General features: G+C 38.3%; 1 protein-coding gene across 1 annotated transcript in view; it reads left to right on the top strand.

Moving 5' to 3' along the window:
- Positions 1 to 8,058: 8,058 nt before the first annotated feature.
- The window catches only part of LOC107565863 (forkhead box protein J1-A-like), a 6,811-nt gene continuing 2,339 nt past the window's right edge, over positions 8,059 to 12,530 (top strand). Inside the window, exons 1-2 of the mRNA XM_016251150.1 lie at positions 8,059 to 8,197; positions 8,905 to 9,488. Coding sequence (XP_016106636.1) covers positions 8,925 to 9,488 — 564 coding nt within the window. The 5' untranslated portion in view covers positions 8,059 to 8,197; positions 8,905 to 8,924. The remainder of the gene's footprint in view (positions 8,198 to 8,904; positions 9,489 to 12,530) is intronic.

The raw sequence follows: 12,530 nt of genomic DNA on the forward strand, positions 1-12,530 counted from the left end.
CTAAATGGAGCACGAGAACAGAACAGACCGGGCGGGCATACAAACGTAATGCTAGGTTCACACACTCCGTCTGTGGTGCGTATTTTTTCCGCGCCCATGTTAACGAATCAGAGCGTTCACACTGCACCGCAATCGTGCAATCGGTGCGTCTGCAGCAGTCATGCTGCGATCGTTTCCACACGGAGTCTATTTCTGCTGTGCAGCACGCTCTGAATTAAAGTGACAGCGCATTAGTCGCAGTAAAAAATAACATGGATTGACACAGAAATTTAGCATAAATGCATATAATTAAAGTCTACTGTTTCACAGGCAACACGTGGCTTTTTGGCTAGATTTAAAACAAGGAAAAGTGCACTTTTAGATAAACAAGGCAATAATAGATGGCACTCGTGGTGGTAGTTAAACAAAGTAATATTTATTGAGTTTAAACGTGAATATGTATATGAAAGATTGTATTACTGTACTGCGATAAAAGAGAATCACAATGCTGAAAAAGCATTTTCAGAAACAAGGTTTGGACAATATTACAACTGCTGTCACTTTAAGAGCTGCCCGGATCTCATATATATTCTTACACGTGTTTTTTTTCTCAGCTGTTTGCTTTCACTTATGGCCTAAATCAGGGCCCGCAATGTCTTTTAGTACGGCCCGCTGGATCATATTAGACTCAGATGATCAATTTTAAAACATTTGAAAAGAAAGTCACGGAAAGATTGCTTTCAGTTTATGATGTTAATACTAACTCCAACCAGGAGAGGTCACTAGTTTCCAGCCGCTCACCGTATTAATTATAATAATTGTTTAAATTAATATAATAATTGATACTTTTGACTCATTCCTTTTCTTAAAGGCTGAAATGTTAAGTTTATCGTTTTAAAAACATTTTGTTTTTGTGAAAACCTGTATCTGAACTGTAAATCATGCTTTTTACAGTCATTTTACGGTTTAATATGTGACCGTAGACATTGATATAGATTATATGCCGTGATATAGTTTAACTATATTAAATGATATAAATAAAAAGACAGAGGCACTTGAATCTTATGGGCTTTCTAAATGCATTTTAATAGACTAAATCCCACAGTGTATGCGTGCACTCTCGGAGTATGTTTTTGTGATACTCGATAATGTCAGATCGCACATCGTTAAAACCAAATTTACGCTATTAGCGCAGACGATATATATCACACACCCCAGCCTTGACTTGAGTGGAAAATCAAATCAAGCGTGGTTGTGCGAGAACTTGTTTGCACATGCGCTAAAAAAATTTGTCAAACCTGCTTACTTGTAGTATGTGTTCCGACTTTATTTTGCAGTAAGTAACGTCATGCGAGCATGTAACCGCGATAGAGACAATAGTCCAAAATCTCTACGGGTTGACAAATTTCTACCGGTTAATCGTGTCTACCTGCTTTAGTTGTCCCTGGCTGCTCTCCGTCCTGATGTTATCACAGAATGAGATCAATAGGGCTGCATGATTAATCGAATGCGACTGTCATGCGCATTTTGTTAGTAAAGCCGGTTCTGTGATTAGTAGTAAATCATCATCGTGTGCTTTCAGATGGAGCAGCGTTTAATACACATAGCCATAGTTCACTGACAAGCTATGCAAAAAATAAATCGCAGACGATTTTATTGCACGATTCTGAAATCGAAGAAATCGTTCACGATAATGACAGCTGCTTGCATAGCTTCTCAGTGAACTACGGCTCTGTGAAGTAAATGCTGCTCATCTGAAAGCAGGTGAAAATACCACATTTAATACATATTTTTACTCCAAACTCACTTCATAACGTCAGTCGAGTGTTTTAAATAAATCCTTCTGTGAGATGATGTGGCTTCTTACACAGAATAAGGCACGCAACATATTTCATAGTATTTAAGCAGCGATAAAGGCATTGCATTATAAATATACTTTATTTTAATGAAAATTATAATAATAAGAACTCAGATAAACCGTATATTGCCGTAGTCATGTGTTTATTAGTCACGCTGAATCAAAGCAGTTGAATCTTCTGTTTATTCAGCTGCAGCGATGGGCATTTTCTGGGTTTCTTCTGCGAGGCGTATTTGGAGTTTCTCTGGCCTTCGGATGGAGATTTACTGCTGATCACAGAACCGTGCTTCACTGAAAGCGACGCATGACAATCGCAGCTTCTGATCTCGATTCCATTTTGATTTATCGTGCAGCCCTATTCCACAGTATACAACAAAACACACTGTGTGGAAGTCCCACAATGCAGTGCTCTCAACTTAACAGGCCCAGTGGCATGAATGAACGTAACTTCAGCCATCTTTTTTTTTTCTTGACTCATTATTTGATTCGCCCGTCAAACAAAACAGCGTTTTTAAATCAAATTTAGATTCGCAAGATAACGGGATGCCACTTGCTAAATTAAATCTGAATGTAATAAGGTCATGTGACAACAACATAGCGTACTACGGTTTGAAATGTTTACCGTTATCAATAAAAGCGGTTTCACATAATATTCTCTTTAAAAATAGGCAACATTCCAGTCAGTAGCCTGTTGTGAGTGGAGTAAACTTTACCCTACTTACTAGGGTTGAGCTACAGGGAATCCACTCACTCTTTGGCTTACTACACGCATGTGTACTTCATAAACAATACACACATGAACTAGTCAAACCAGTGTGTGCGCACTGTACTCAACAACTCTGTTGAAAAGAACAGCATATGCTGGTTAGGTATGTTTTAACGCTGGTCCTTTGGCTGGTTTATGCTGGTCCTTTTGCTGGTTAATGCTGGTCCTTTTTCTGGTTAATGCTGGTCCTTTTGTTACCTTTAAATAAATAAATAATAGACAGACACGTGTAACCATTTGACTGACTGACTCATTTTCCTTACTGTCCCAAGCGCATGAAGGCTTCAGTCAGGTGTGAATTGGGCTTTTGTTAGCAAGAGCTTTGAAATGAATTCAGGAGTTTCAACCCACCCAGCTGAGAGTCTGAATAATTCAGACCGGGTGTCAGAGAAAGCCTGTTCTGGAGAAGGCTATCTATAATGTAATGGAGCTGGGCGTTTCTTCTGCGTTCTGTGTGTATTGAGTTGTAACTCAGTGATCTGGTTGTGAGAAGGGATACAGTGGCATTAGTATTAGCAGTGAGAGGCTGCATGCTGGGTATGGCCAGGCTATAGAAACCACACCTTCAACTGCAAACGTCTCTGAGAAAGTATGTGAAAGTGGCGGCTGGTGGGAAATTTTCTAGGAAGGGCTGTGCCACATCCAAACAGTTAAAGTTAAAGAAAAGGGGTTTTAAAAAGTTAGTACATGGTTTGTTTGCACCAGGGTCACCGCTGGGGTTTCTGGGTCCCCTGAACACTCTCTTTGTGCATTCTCTTTAACCTTTATTTAATTGACTAAAGAACAAAGAAAACATTTTCAATGTTTTCACTGGCCGACTTAATTTTATTTTGTAAATATGAACAAATTTAGATTTTGATGGCTGCATCACATTCCTAAAAAGTTGTGACAGAGGCATGTTTACCGCTGTCGCATCAACTGTCCTTTTAATTACAGCGTTTAATTGTTTGGGAATTGAGGATACTAATTGTTAAAAGTTTTGAGAGCAACATTTTTATTTGATACAATTGTGCTTGATACGAGACTTCAGACCCCCGCGGCACAGTGGCATTAGTATTAGCAGTGAGAGGCTGCATGCTGGGTATGGCCAGGCTATAGAAACCACACCTTCAACTGCAAACGTCTCTGAGAAAGTATGTGAAAGTGGCGGCTGGGGGGAAATTTTCTAGAAAGGGCTGTGCCACATCCAAACAGTTAAAGTTAAAGAAAAGGGGTTTTAAAAAGTTAGTACATGGTTTGTTTGCACCAGGGTCACCGCTGGGGTTTCTGGGTCCCCTGAACACTCTCTTTGTGCATTCTCTTTAACCTTTATTTAATTGACTAAAGAACAAAGAAAACATTTTCAATGTTTTCACTGGCCGACTTAATTTTATTTTGTAAATATGAACAAATATTGATTTTGATGGCTGCATCACATTCCTAAAAAGTTGTGACAGAGGCATGTTTACCGCTGTCGCATCAACTGTCCTTTTAATTACAGCGTTTAATTGTTTGGGAATTGAGGATACTAATTGTTAAAAGTTTTGAGAGCAACATTTTTATTTGATACAATCGTGCTTGATACGAGACTTCAGACCCCCGCGGCATCACTGCACAGAATTGCTGTACAGTTTTCTCCTAGAGTAACAGAGACTCAAGTTGCATTTACTGATGCAGCGGCAGACTGTGTTAAGTGACAGCGGTTTTTCCGAAGTACTCCTGAGCCCATGAGGGTATATTTAAAGGAACACTCCACTATTTTTGAAAATAGGCTCATTTTCTCAACTCCCCTAGAGTTAAACAGTTGAGTTTTACCGTTTTTGAATCCATTCAGCCGATCTCCGGGTCTGGCGGTAGCACTTTTAGCTGTAGCTTAGCATAGATCATTGAATCTGATTAGACCGTTAGCATCTCGCTCAAAAATGACCAAAGAGTTTCTATATTTTTCCTATTTAAAACTAGACTCTTCTGTAGTTACATCGTGTACTAAGACCGACGGAAAATGAAAAGTTGCGACTTTCTAGGCCGATATGGCTAGGGACTATACTCTCATTCCGGCGGCGCCTGAAAATAGGCTAAATCCGTCAACATAACCAACGTGACCACCTGCTTGCACAGGGAGCGTGCTGGGGACTATTTTCAGGCATTGTGTAATGTCATTGTGTCTGCTGCACTCATGGTACGGCAGCAAAGTTCCTTGATTATTACGCCGGAATGAGAGTATAGCTCCTAGCCATATCGGCCTAGAAAATCACAGCTTTTCATTTCCCGTCGGTCTTAGTACACGATGTAACTACAGAAGAGTCGAGTTTTAAAAAGGAAAAATATAGAAACTCTTTGGTCATTTTTTGAGCGAGATGCTAACGGTCTAATCAGATTCAATGATCTATGCTAAGCTACAGCTAAAAGTGCTACCGCCAGACCCGGAGATCGGCTGAATGGATTCGAAAACAGTAAAACTCAACTGTTTAACTAAAATGAGCCTATTTTCAAAAATAGTGGAGTGTTCCTTTAACACGGCTCACACACATTCAACTGAGGCTCCCTGCCTTGCCCTACACAGACTGAGATTTCTCTGGATTCCCTGAATCTTTCCACATTATTATGTATGGTAGCTGGTTAGAGTCACATACACTCTTCACTCTTCACATTATACACATGTCACACACAGCAATGTGTAATACCATGGTGTTTTGGACACAAACCAGAGTATATCTATGTAAATATCATTCCATTACAATGCTGCGATAGTCATTTTTTTGTGAGTATGAAACAAAAGTTTGTTCATTATACAGTTGCAGCTTATATATTCATATTATATGTCTTTGTTTTCTGTGATTGCAGAGACATTAATGACCATTAATATAAATCATACAACTGATTTTTGTCATAGTCTATCCAACGTAAATATCTGCTTTTGTTTCACTATGACATTACACTTCCTTTGCATTATATGTTAATTAAAGACAGTAGTAGTCAATGACATTTGTATGGTTTTTTTGGGGGCCTTTGTGAAGTTTGATAGATAGGCTATTCCTTTGATGCTCTCATAATTTTTGTATTGCATTGGTATCATTTTTGACAATCAGTTCCATCACTGTCTGCTTCTGTTGTGTCTACATTTTGCTCGGGGACCATGTTTGTACATCTTTTTATCTCTTGACATTTTTGGGGGCCTTAAGAGCCAGACTTTCCCACTTGCTCCTGACTAATTTGTTTTACTATTGTTTCTGTGAATGATTGATCAAAGTGAACCTACTTGTTTGTTCTCTTGCTCAGACTTTATTTAGAGCAGATGCATTATTAATGAAATAAATATTAACAATAAACATCATAAATTGATAAAAATGAACAGTGAACCCGATTGCAAATACTGTGTTGTGTGCAGCTGTATGATGGCGCCCTCTAGTAGTCAACAACTTATTATAAGCTAAACTATTTACATTTTTCATTGAAAAAGAGTATGGGTTGGCATATTAGCATTTGGCATTGATAATGACAACAATGTCAATGAAGAATAGCAATGTGACACTGCTTTCCTTTTTTAAGACTGAAAATAGATTGATGCTAACATGTGAATTTGGTTCAAACCTGTGAATTTATAAAATTGCTCAGTGTGTCAATGATATCAAAGCCACCCATTGTTTGCTTGAAGAGGACGGTCTAAAATGGTCTTGAACAATCAGATCAGACCGAAAAACAAATATGTCGGGGTCGAACAATAAGGATGCGTTTGGAGTGATTTCACACATGACTAGCACTAATGGAAGAGCGAGGAAAGGACTTCAGGAGCACTCTCTTTACTCTCAATACAATGCCTGTTAATGGGACCGAGACAGTCTGAAGCCTCCTCGACAAGAGTTCAGGTGTCAGACTGCATTCAGTAACACTATGTAGCACGTATTAGAACTGCTTCCACAGAAATGACACATTAGACAGTCCTTTTTAGTCTTAGATGTGTTTAAATGAATGAAACTGACAGTGAAGGGGATAGACTTCCCACACAACTTGCTCTCAGGACAGATTTAAGGCGGTAAGTGTTAAGAGCTTGAGCACATTTGTTCTGATAGCCAAGGGGCTGTTTCTGAAGGACTGCGTTTTTTGTTGGTAAAATAGACAAGAGGATAAAAAGATACAGGACAGACTGTCCTCTTGCGAGCTCTATTAATGTGAAATGTAATGTGAAACTCATTTAAAGGGCCAGATCAAGTAGAAAAGGAAGTAGAAATAACTCTTTAAAGTAACAACGGCTCATTTAATGTGTGTTAATAGATATTTTTCATCGTAAACAAAAATATGGTTATCAGAAATCATGTAAAAATCATTCAACCAAAATCAATCTGCTTGTTGAGTTCAGTCAGGTGCATGGAATGGGGATTTTAATGTTTAATGATCCTTATTTTAGACAACGACATCAAATTACTGTTTTATTCAAGTGAAAATACATAAATATTGTAAATATTATATCAGCCGGACAAAATCAGGATACGTCAGACCAAAGCTTGCAACAAACGTGCATTCAATTTGTATTAATATGCATTTAAAAAAAATTAATAAAATAAAAATAAATTTGATCAAAAAAGACGTGGGAAGGACTGCGTTTTTTGTTGGTAAAATAGACAAGAGGATAAAAAGATACAAGACAGACTGTCCTCTTGCGAGCTCTATTAATGTGAAATGTAATGTGAAACTCATTTAAAGGGCCAGATCAAGTAGAAAAGGAAGTAGAAATAACTCTTTAAAGTAACAACGGCTCATTTAATGTGTGTTAATAGATATTTTTCATCGTAAACAAAAATATGGTTATCAGAAATCATGTAAAAATCATTCAACCAAAATCAATCTGCTTGTTGAGTTCAGTCAGGTGCATGGAATGGGGATTTTAATGTTTAATGATCCTTATTTTAGACAACGACATCAAATTACTGTTTTATTCAAGTGAAAATACATAAATATTGTAAATATTAAATCAGCCGGACAAAATCAGGATACGTCAGACCAAAGCTTGCAACAAACGTGCATTCAATTTGTATTAATATGCATTTAAAAAAAATTAATAAAATAAAAATAAATTTGATCAAAAAAGACGTGGAAAAAAAAAAGATTAAAAATGATTACAATGAACAATAGTTCATTGCGCGTTTAACCTCGCTTTCGTTTGATTATTTTATTCAAGGAACGGTATCATTTCCTCATTAGCAACATACTGTGTTTTTCTCGTCTCTTGTTTGCAAAAATATCGTTTCTTTCGCGTTCTCGTTTTGATTCTTTTATGCTTTCTCCAGTCAGAGTAAAGCGCAAACCTGCTGCACGCTCGCGACTAAAAGCCCAGTTACCATAACAACCGCCCGACCAATAGAAGAACGGGGAGCTGTTTACAAAGGGGTGTCGCGTTGCCGGGGTGACCGGACAACCGTCCTGCGGCAGGTATTAAACTGGCCCCGGAGCTGCTGCGGCCCCGGAGACCTTGAACCGAGACCCGCAGAGACACGCTCTCCTGGAGTCTGGAAGTTATTAATCGCCTTAATCGGATAAAAGTGTGTTCTTGCTCTTTTCTGAAAGCAGCTCGTGTGTTATTGGATGCTAGTTCCCTGTCACTCAAGCAGTAAACACAGGTGAGTTGAGCTAGCTTTAGCTTTCTGGAATAGACACGGCTAACCTATTATCATTTCACAAATGTGTTTACATGAAAATAAATTAATCAGTTGCTTACATTTAAAGCATACTGGTCTGGTTGCCAACGTGATAAAATGACAAAACGTGTTTTCTCGTTGCTGGTTGATGATTATTAACATAACAATACAAATAAATGTTGTAGAATTAAAGCGAAAACGGAGTAATCTTACTTTATAATAACAATATTATTATTATTATTACGTTTTGTTCATCTGTACACTGGAAGAAATGGTAACATCTTAAGTTAACAGGTTTTATCCAAGTCAAAATAGTATTTTAATATCACAGAATCAACCTAAAAACATGAATTTAAACGTACTTTTATAGGCTTTTATAATCAAGAAATAGCTCTTTAGTTCTCGCCGAGCATGTGTCTTGCAGTGTAAACCGTGCAAACCTGTATTTTGTGAGCTTTCCATGAATCCCGATGCACCTGCCGTGCTGAGGAATGCTAGCGGCTTGGGATCGGCTCTATTGTGTGTTCACAGACAGCAGTTATGAGCTGCTGTAAAGCCTGACCTGCGACGTTTCAGGAGACGTCTGTGACCTCTATAAGCTGGAGAATCCAAATAAAGCCACATGCCTTGCCCCCCATAAAGAAAACAAACTGTTGAACTCACTGCGCTCAAACGTTATGCCTCCTCAGGATTTGGCTGGGACAGGACCATGCTCTCTATGAGTTACACGGACCCCTGGCCGGAGGGCTCGGTGGGGATGGAGGAGGTGGTGGTCACGGCCGCCGCCGCTCAGGCCGAGCGGCTGGACCGGAGCTCACTCGAGTGCGACAGCAGCACCTCCGACAATTTAGACGACAGCCTCACCAGCCTCCAGTGGCTGCAGGAGTTCTCCATTCTCAACGGCAGCGCCTCCCAATCCAGCCATCGCCACAGCCACTTCTTCGGGAGCCAAGTAGGCTCGGATGCTCCCTCGTCTCCTTTAGCAGGAGATCCGGCGTCTATAGGTATGCCGCTGACCCCAGGCAAACCCACGGCGGCGTCTTTCTGCAGGACGCCTTCCTTGTCGGCTCTTCCCAGCTTGGTTGCTCACGGACACTGTCCGGATGAAGTCGATTATAAGACCAGCCCTCATATCAAGCCACCGTACTCATATGCAACTCTCATCTGCATGGCCATGCAGGCCAGCAAGAAAACCAAAATCACCCTCTCATGCATCTATAAGTGGATCACAGACAACTTCTGCTACTTCCGCCACGCAGACCCCACTTGGCAGGTAAGATGCAGCCGTCAAACTTTACAACTGTTTTAGTGCTACAAAATGCCTTACATTCATTTGCACTTAAAAGATGCACTTAATAGATGGTGACCCGTGTCATTTGCATATCTGGCAAAGGGTATTTTGCTATTGTCTGAGCAGAATGGAGTGAGAGAAAGCCTTCGTAGCACCTGCTGGATTGTGTATTGGAGAGAGACCAACAGAAACCTTCCAGAAGCCTGTTGTTTAGAGGCTTGATATTTGCGACCCTAGACCACAAAACCAGTCACGGGTCCATTTTTCGAAATTGAGATGTATACGTCATCTGAAAGCTGAATAAATAAGCTTTCCATTGATGTATGGTTTGTTAGGATCGGACAATATTTGGACGAGATACAACTATTTGAAAATCTGGAATCTGAGGGTGCAAAAAAATCTAAATATTGAGAAAATCATCTTTAAAGTTGTTCAAATGAAGTTCTTAGCAATGCATATTACTAATCAAAAATTACGTTTTGATATATTTACAGTAGGACATTTACAAAATATTTTCATGGAACATGATCTGTACTTAATATCCTGAAAATATATAGAAAAATCGATCATTTTGACCCATACAATGTATTGTTGGCTATTGCTACAAATATACCCCAGCGACTTAACACTGCTTTTGTGCTCCAGGCTCACATTTTTAGCTTTTGGATGACTACCAAACAGAGCAAGAGCTTTTCCAGCTTAGTTGTTCGACTAATGACGTGTGCTCAGATGAAAGAATAACAGCAAAAGTGTATCGTATGGTGTAATGTAAAAAAGTTGCATTGGGCTTTTGTCTCCTTAAAACATGTTTATAATTTAAACTGCTTTTCAAAGTGAGGCGAGGAGGTAGAATGAGCCCATAAGTTGGATATTTACAAAAAAAGGGGGATTTCTAAAAAGATTCAGATTGTTTGGATTATTAATTAACCACATAGCCATAAGCTCTTTTCTGTGAAGAAAACATAGACATTCGCTCAGTTTTTAGATATTTAAACTTAAAACAATGTTTAACCAGGGTCAGGAGGTCAGTGCTTCATTTACATGTAATTTAGCTTGCTGTGGTTGGCATGCCTGATGCGTAGATACACAGCGGAGGCCTTTAAAGACCCTACGAAATCAAAATTGGACATTTGTGGCTTTTATCAGTCCACGTTTGTTAGCTTTATGGTCTTGCATACTACTGAAAGTCGCGCAAATTTCTCTTAAAATGATTCGACTTTGCTTGCAAAACATTTGACGAGTAACAGTAAATGTGATTGTACCTTTAATACACTAATATTAAACATGTTTTACTATACGTAGAAATCAACGTTAACCTAGATTAATAAATGATGTGAACGTATTGTTCTTTGTTTATGATACCTAATGCATTAACTAATGTTAACAAGTTGAACCTTCTTGTTTAGTGTTACATGTCATGGTAAACAGATGTGAAAACTAAAGCCTAAATTAATCGAAAGCCTAAAAACAGACAAGCCCAATGATATGTCCTGCCCAAAATTCTTATTTTAAAAAGAAATATGTCCACATAAGGAGAAAACCTCCACTCAAGCTTTTTCACGGTGTCTTTGGAACATGATCTGTACTTAATATCCTGAAAATATATAGAAAAATCGATCATTTTGACCCATACAATGTATTGTTGGCTATTGCTACAAATATACCCCAGCGACTTAACACTGCTTTTGTGCTCCAGGCTCACATTTTTAGCTTTTGGATGACTACCAAACAGAGCAAGAGCTTTTCCAGCTTAGTTGTTCGACTAATGACGTGTGCTCAGATGAAAGAATAACAGCAAAAGTGTATCGTATGGTGTAATGTAAAAAAGTTGCATTGGGCTTTTGTCTCCTTAAAACATGTTTATAATTTAAACTGCTTTTCAAAGTGAGGCGAGGAGGTAGAATGAGCCCATAAGTTGGATATTTACAAAAAAAGGGGGATTTCTAAAAAGATTCAGATTGTTTGGATTATTAATTAACCACATAGCCATAAGCTCTTTTCTGTGAAGAAAACATAGACATTCGCTCAGTTTTTAGATATTTAAACTTAAAACAATGTTTAACCAGGGTCAGGAGGTCAGTGCTTCATTTACATGTAATTTAGCTTGCTGTGGTTGGCATGCCTGATGCGTAGATACACAGCGGAGGCCTTTAAAGACCCTACGAAATCAAAATTGGACATTTGTGGCTTTTATCAGTCCACGTTTGTTAGCTTTATGGTCTTGCATACTACTGAAAGTTGACCAAATAAATTCTCAGTCGCGCAAATTTCTCTTAAAATGATTCGACTTTGCTTGCAAAACATTTGACGAGTAACAGTAAATGTGATTGTACCTTTAATACACTAATATTAAAGATGTTTTACTATACGTAGAAATCAACGTTAACCTAGATTAATAAATGATGTGAACGTATTGTTCTTTGTTTATGATACCTAATGCATTAACTAATGTTAACAAGTTGAACCTTCTTGTTTAGTGTTACATGTCATGGTAAACAGATGTGAAAACTAAAGCCTAAATTAATCGAAAGCCTAAAAACAGACAAGCCCAATGATATGTCCTGCCCAAAATTCTTATTTTAAAAAGAAATATGTCCACATAAGGAGAAAACCTCCACTCAAGCTTTTTCACGGTGTCTTTAATGCATAACTTCCATACGTTTAAAGAGATAGTTCACCCAAAAATTAAAATTCTGGCATTAATTACTCACCCTCATGTCGTTCCAAACCCGTAAGACCTTCGTTCATCTTAAATTTCAGGTACAGAAACTGTAATTAAAAGTTTAAAAACACTGCATAGTTTTCTTTTCATAAATAAAATATAGATTAATCAATTAAAGTTATTAAATATATTCAGTCAAGATCAGTGAATGATTTTCTTTTGTTCTTTGAGTAACATTAATGATAGGCAGCGCGTTTATTAGGCTACTGTCTCTTTAACACCGAACGCACGCGGATCTAAAAATACTGTTTTCTTTCTCATCTGTTTACGTTCACGTAAGACAAAAACGGCTGTGTTTATGA

The sequence above is a fragment of the Sinocyclocheilus grahami genome, unplaced genomic scaffold, assembly GCF_001515645.1.
Source record: "Sinocyclocheilus grahami isolate Dianchi unplaced genomic scaffold, SAMN03320097.WGS_v1.1 scaffold1032.1, whole genome shotgun sequence".
Classification (NCBI taxonomy): domain Eukaryota; kingdom Metazoa; phylum Chordata; class Actinopteri; order Cypriniformes; family Cyprinidae; genus Sinocyclocheilus; species Sinocyclocheilus grahami.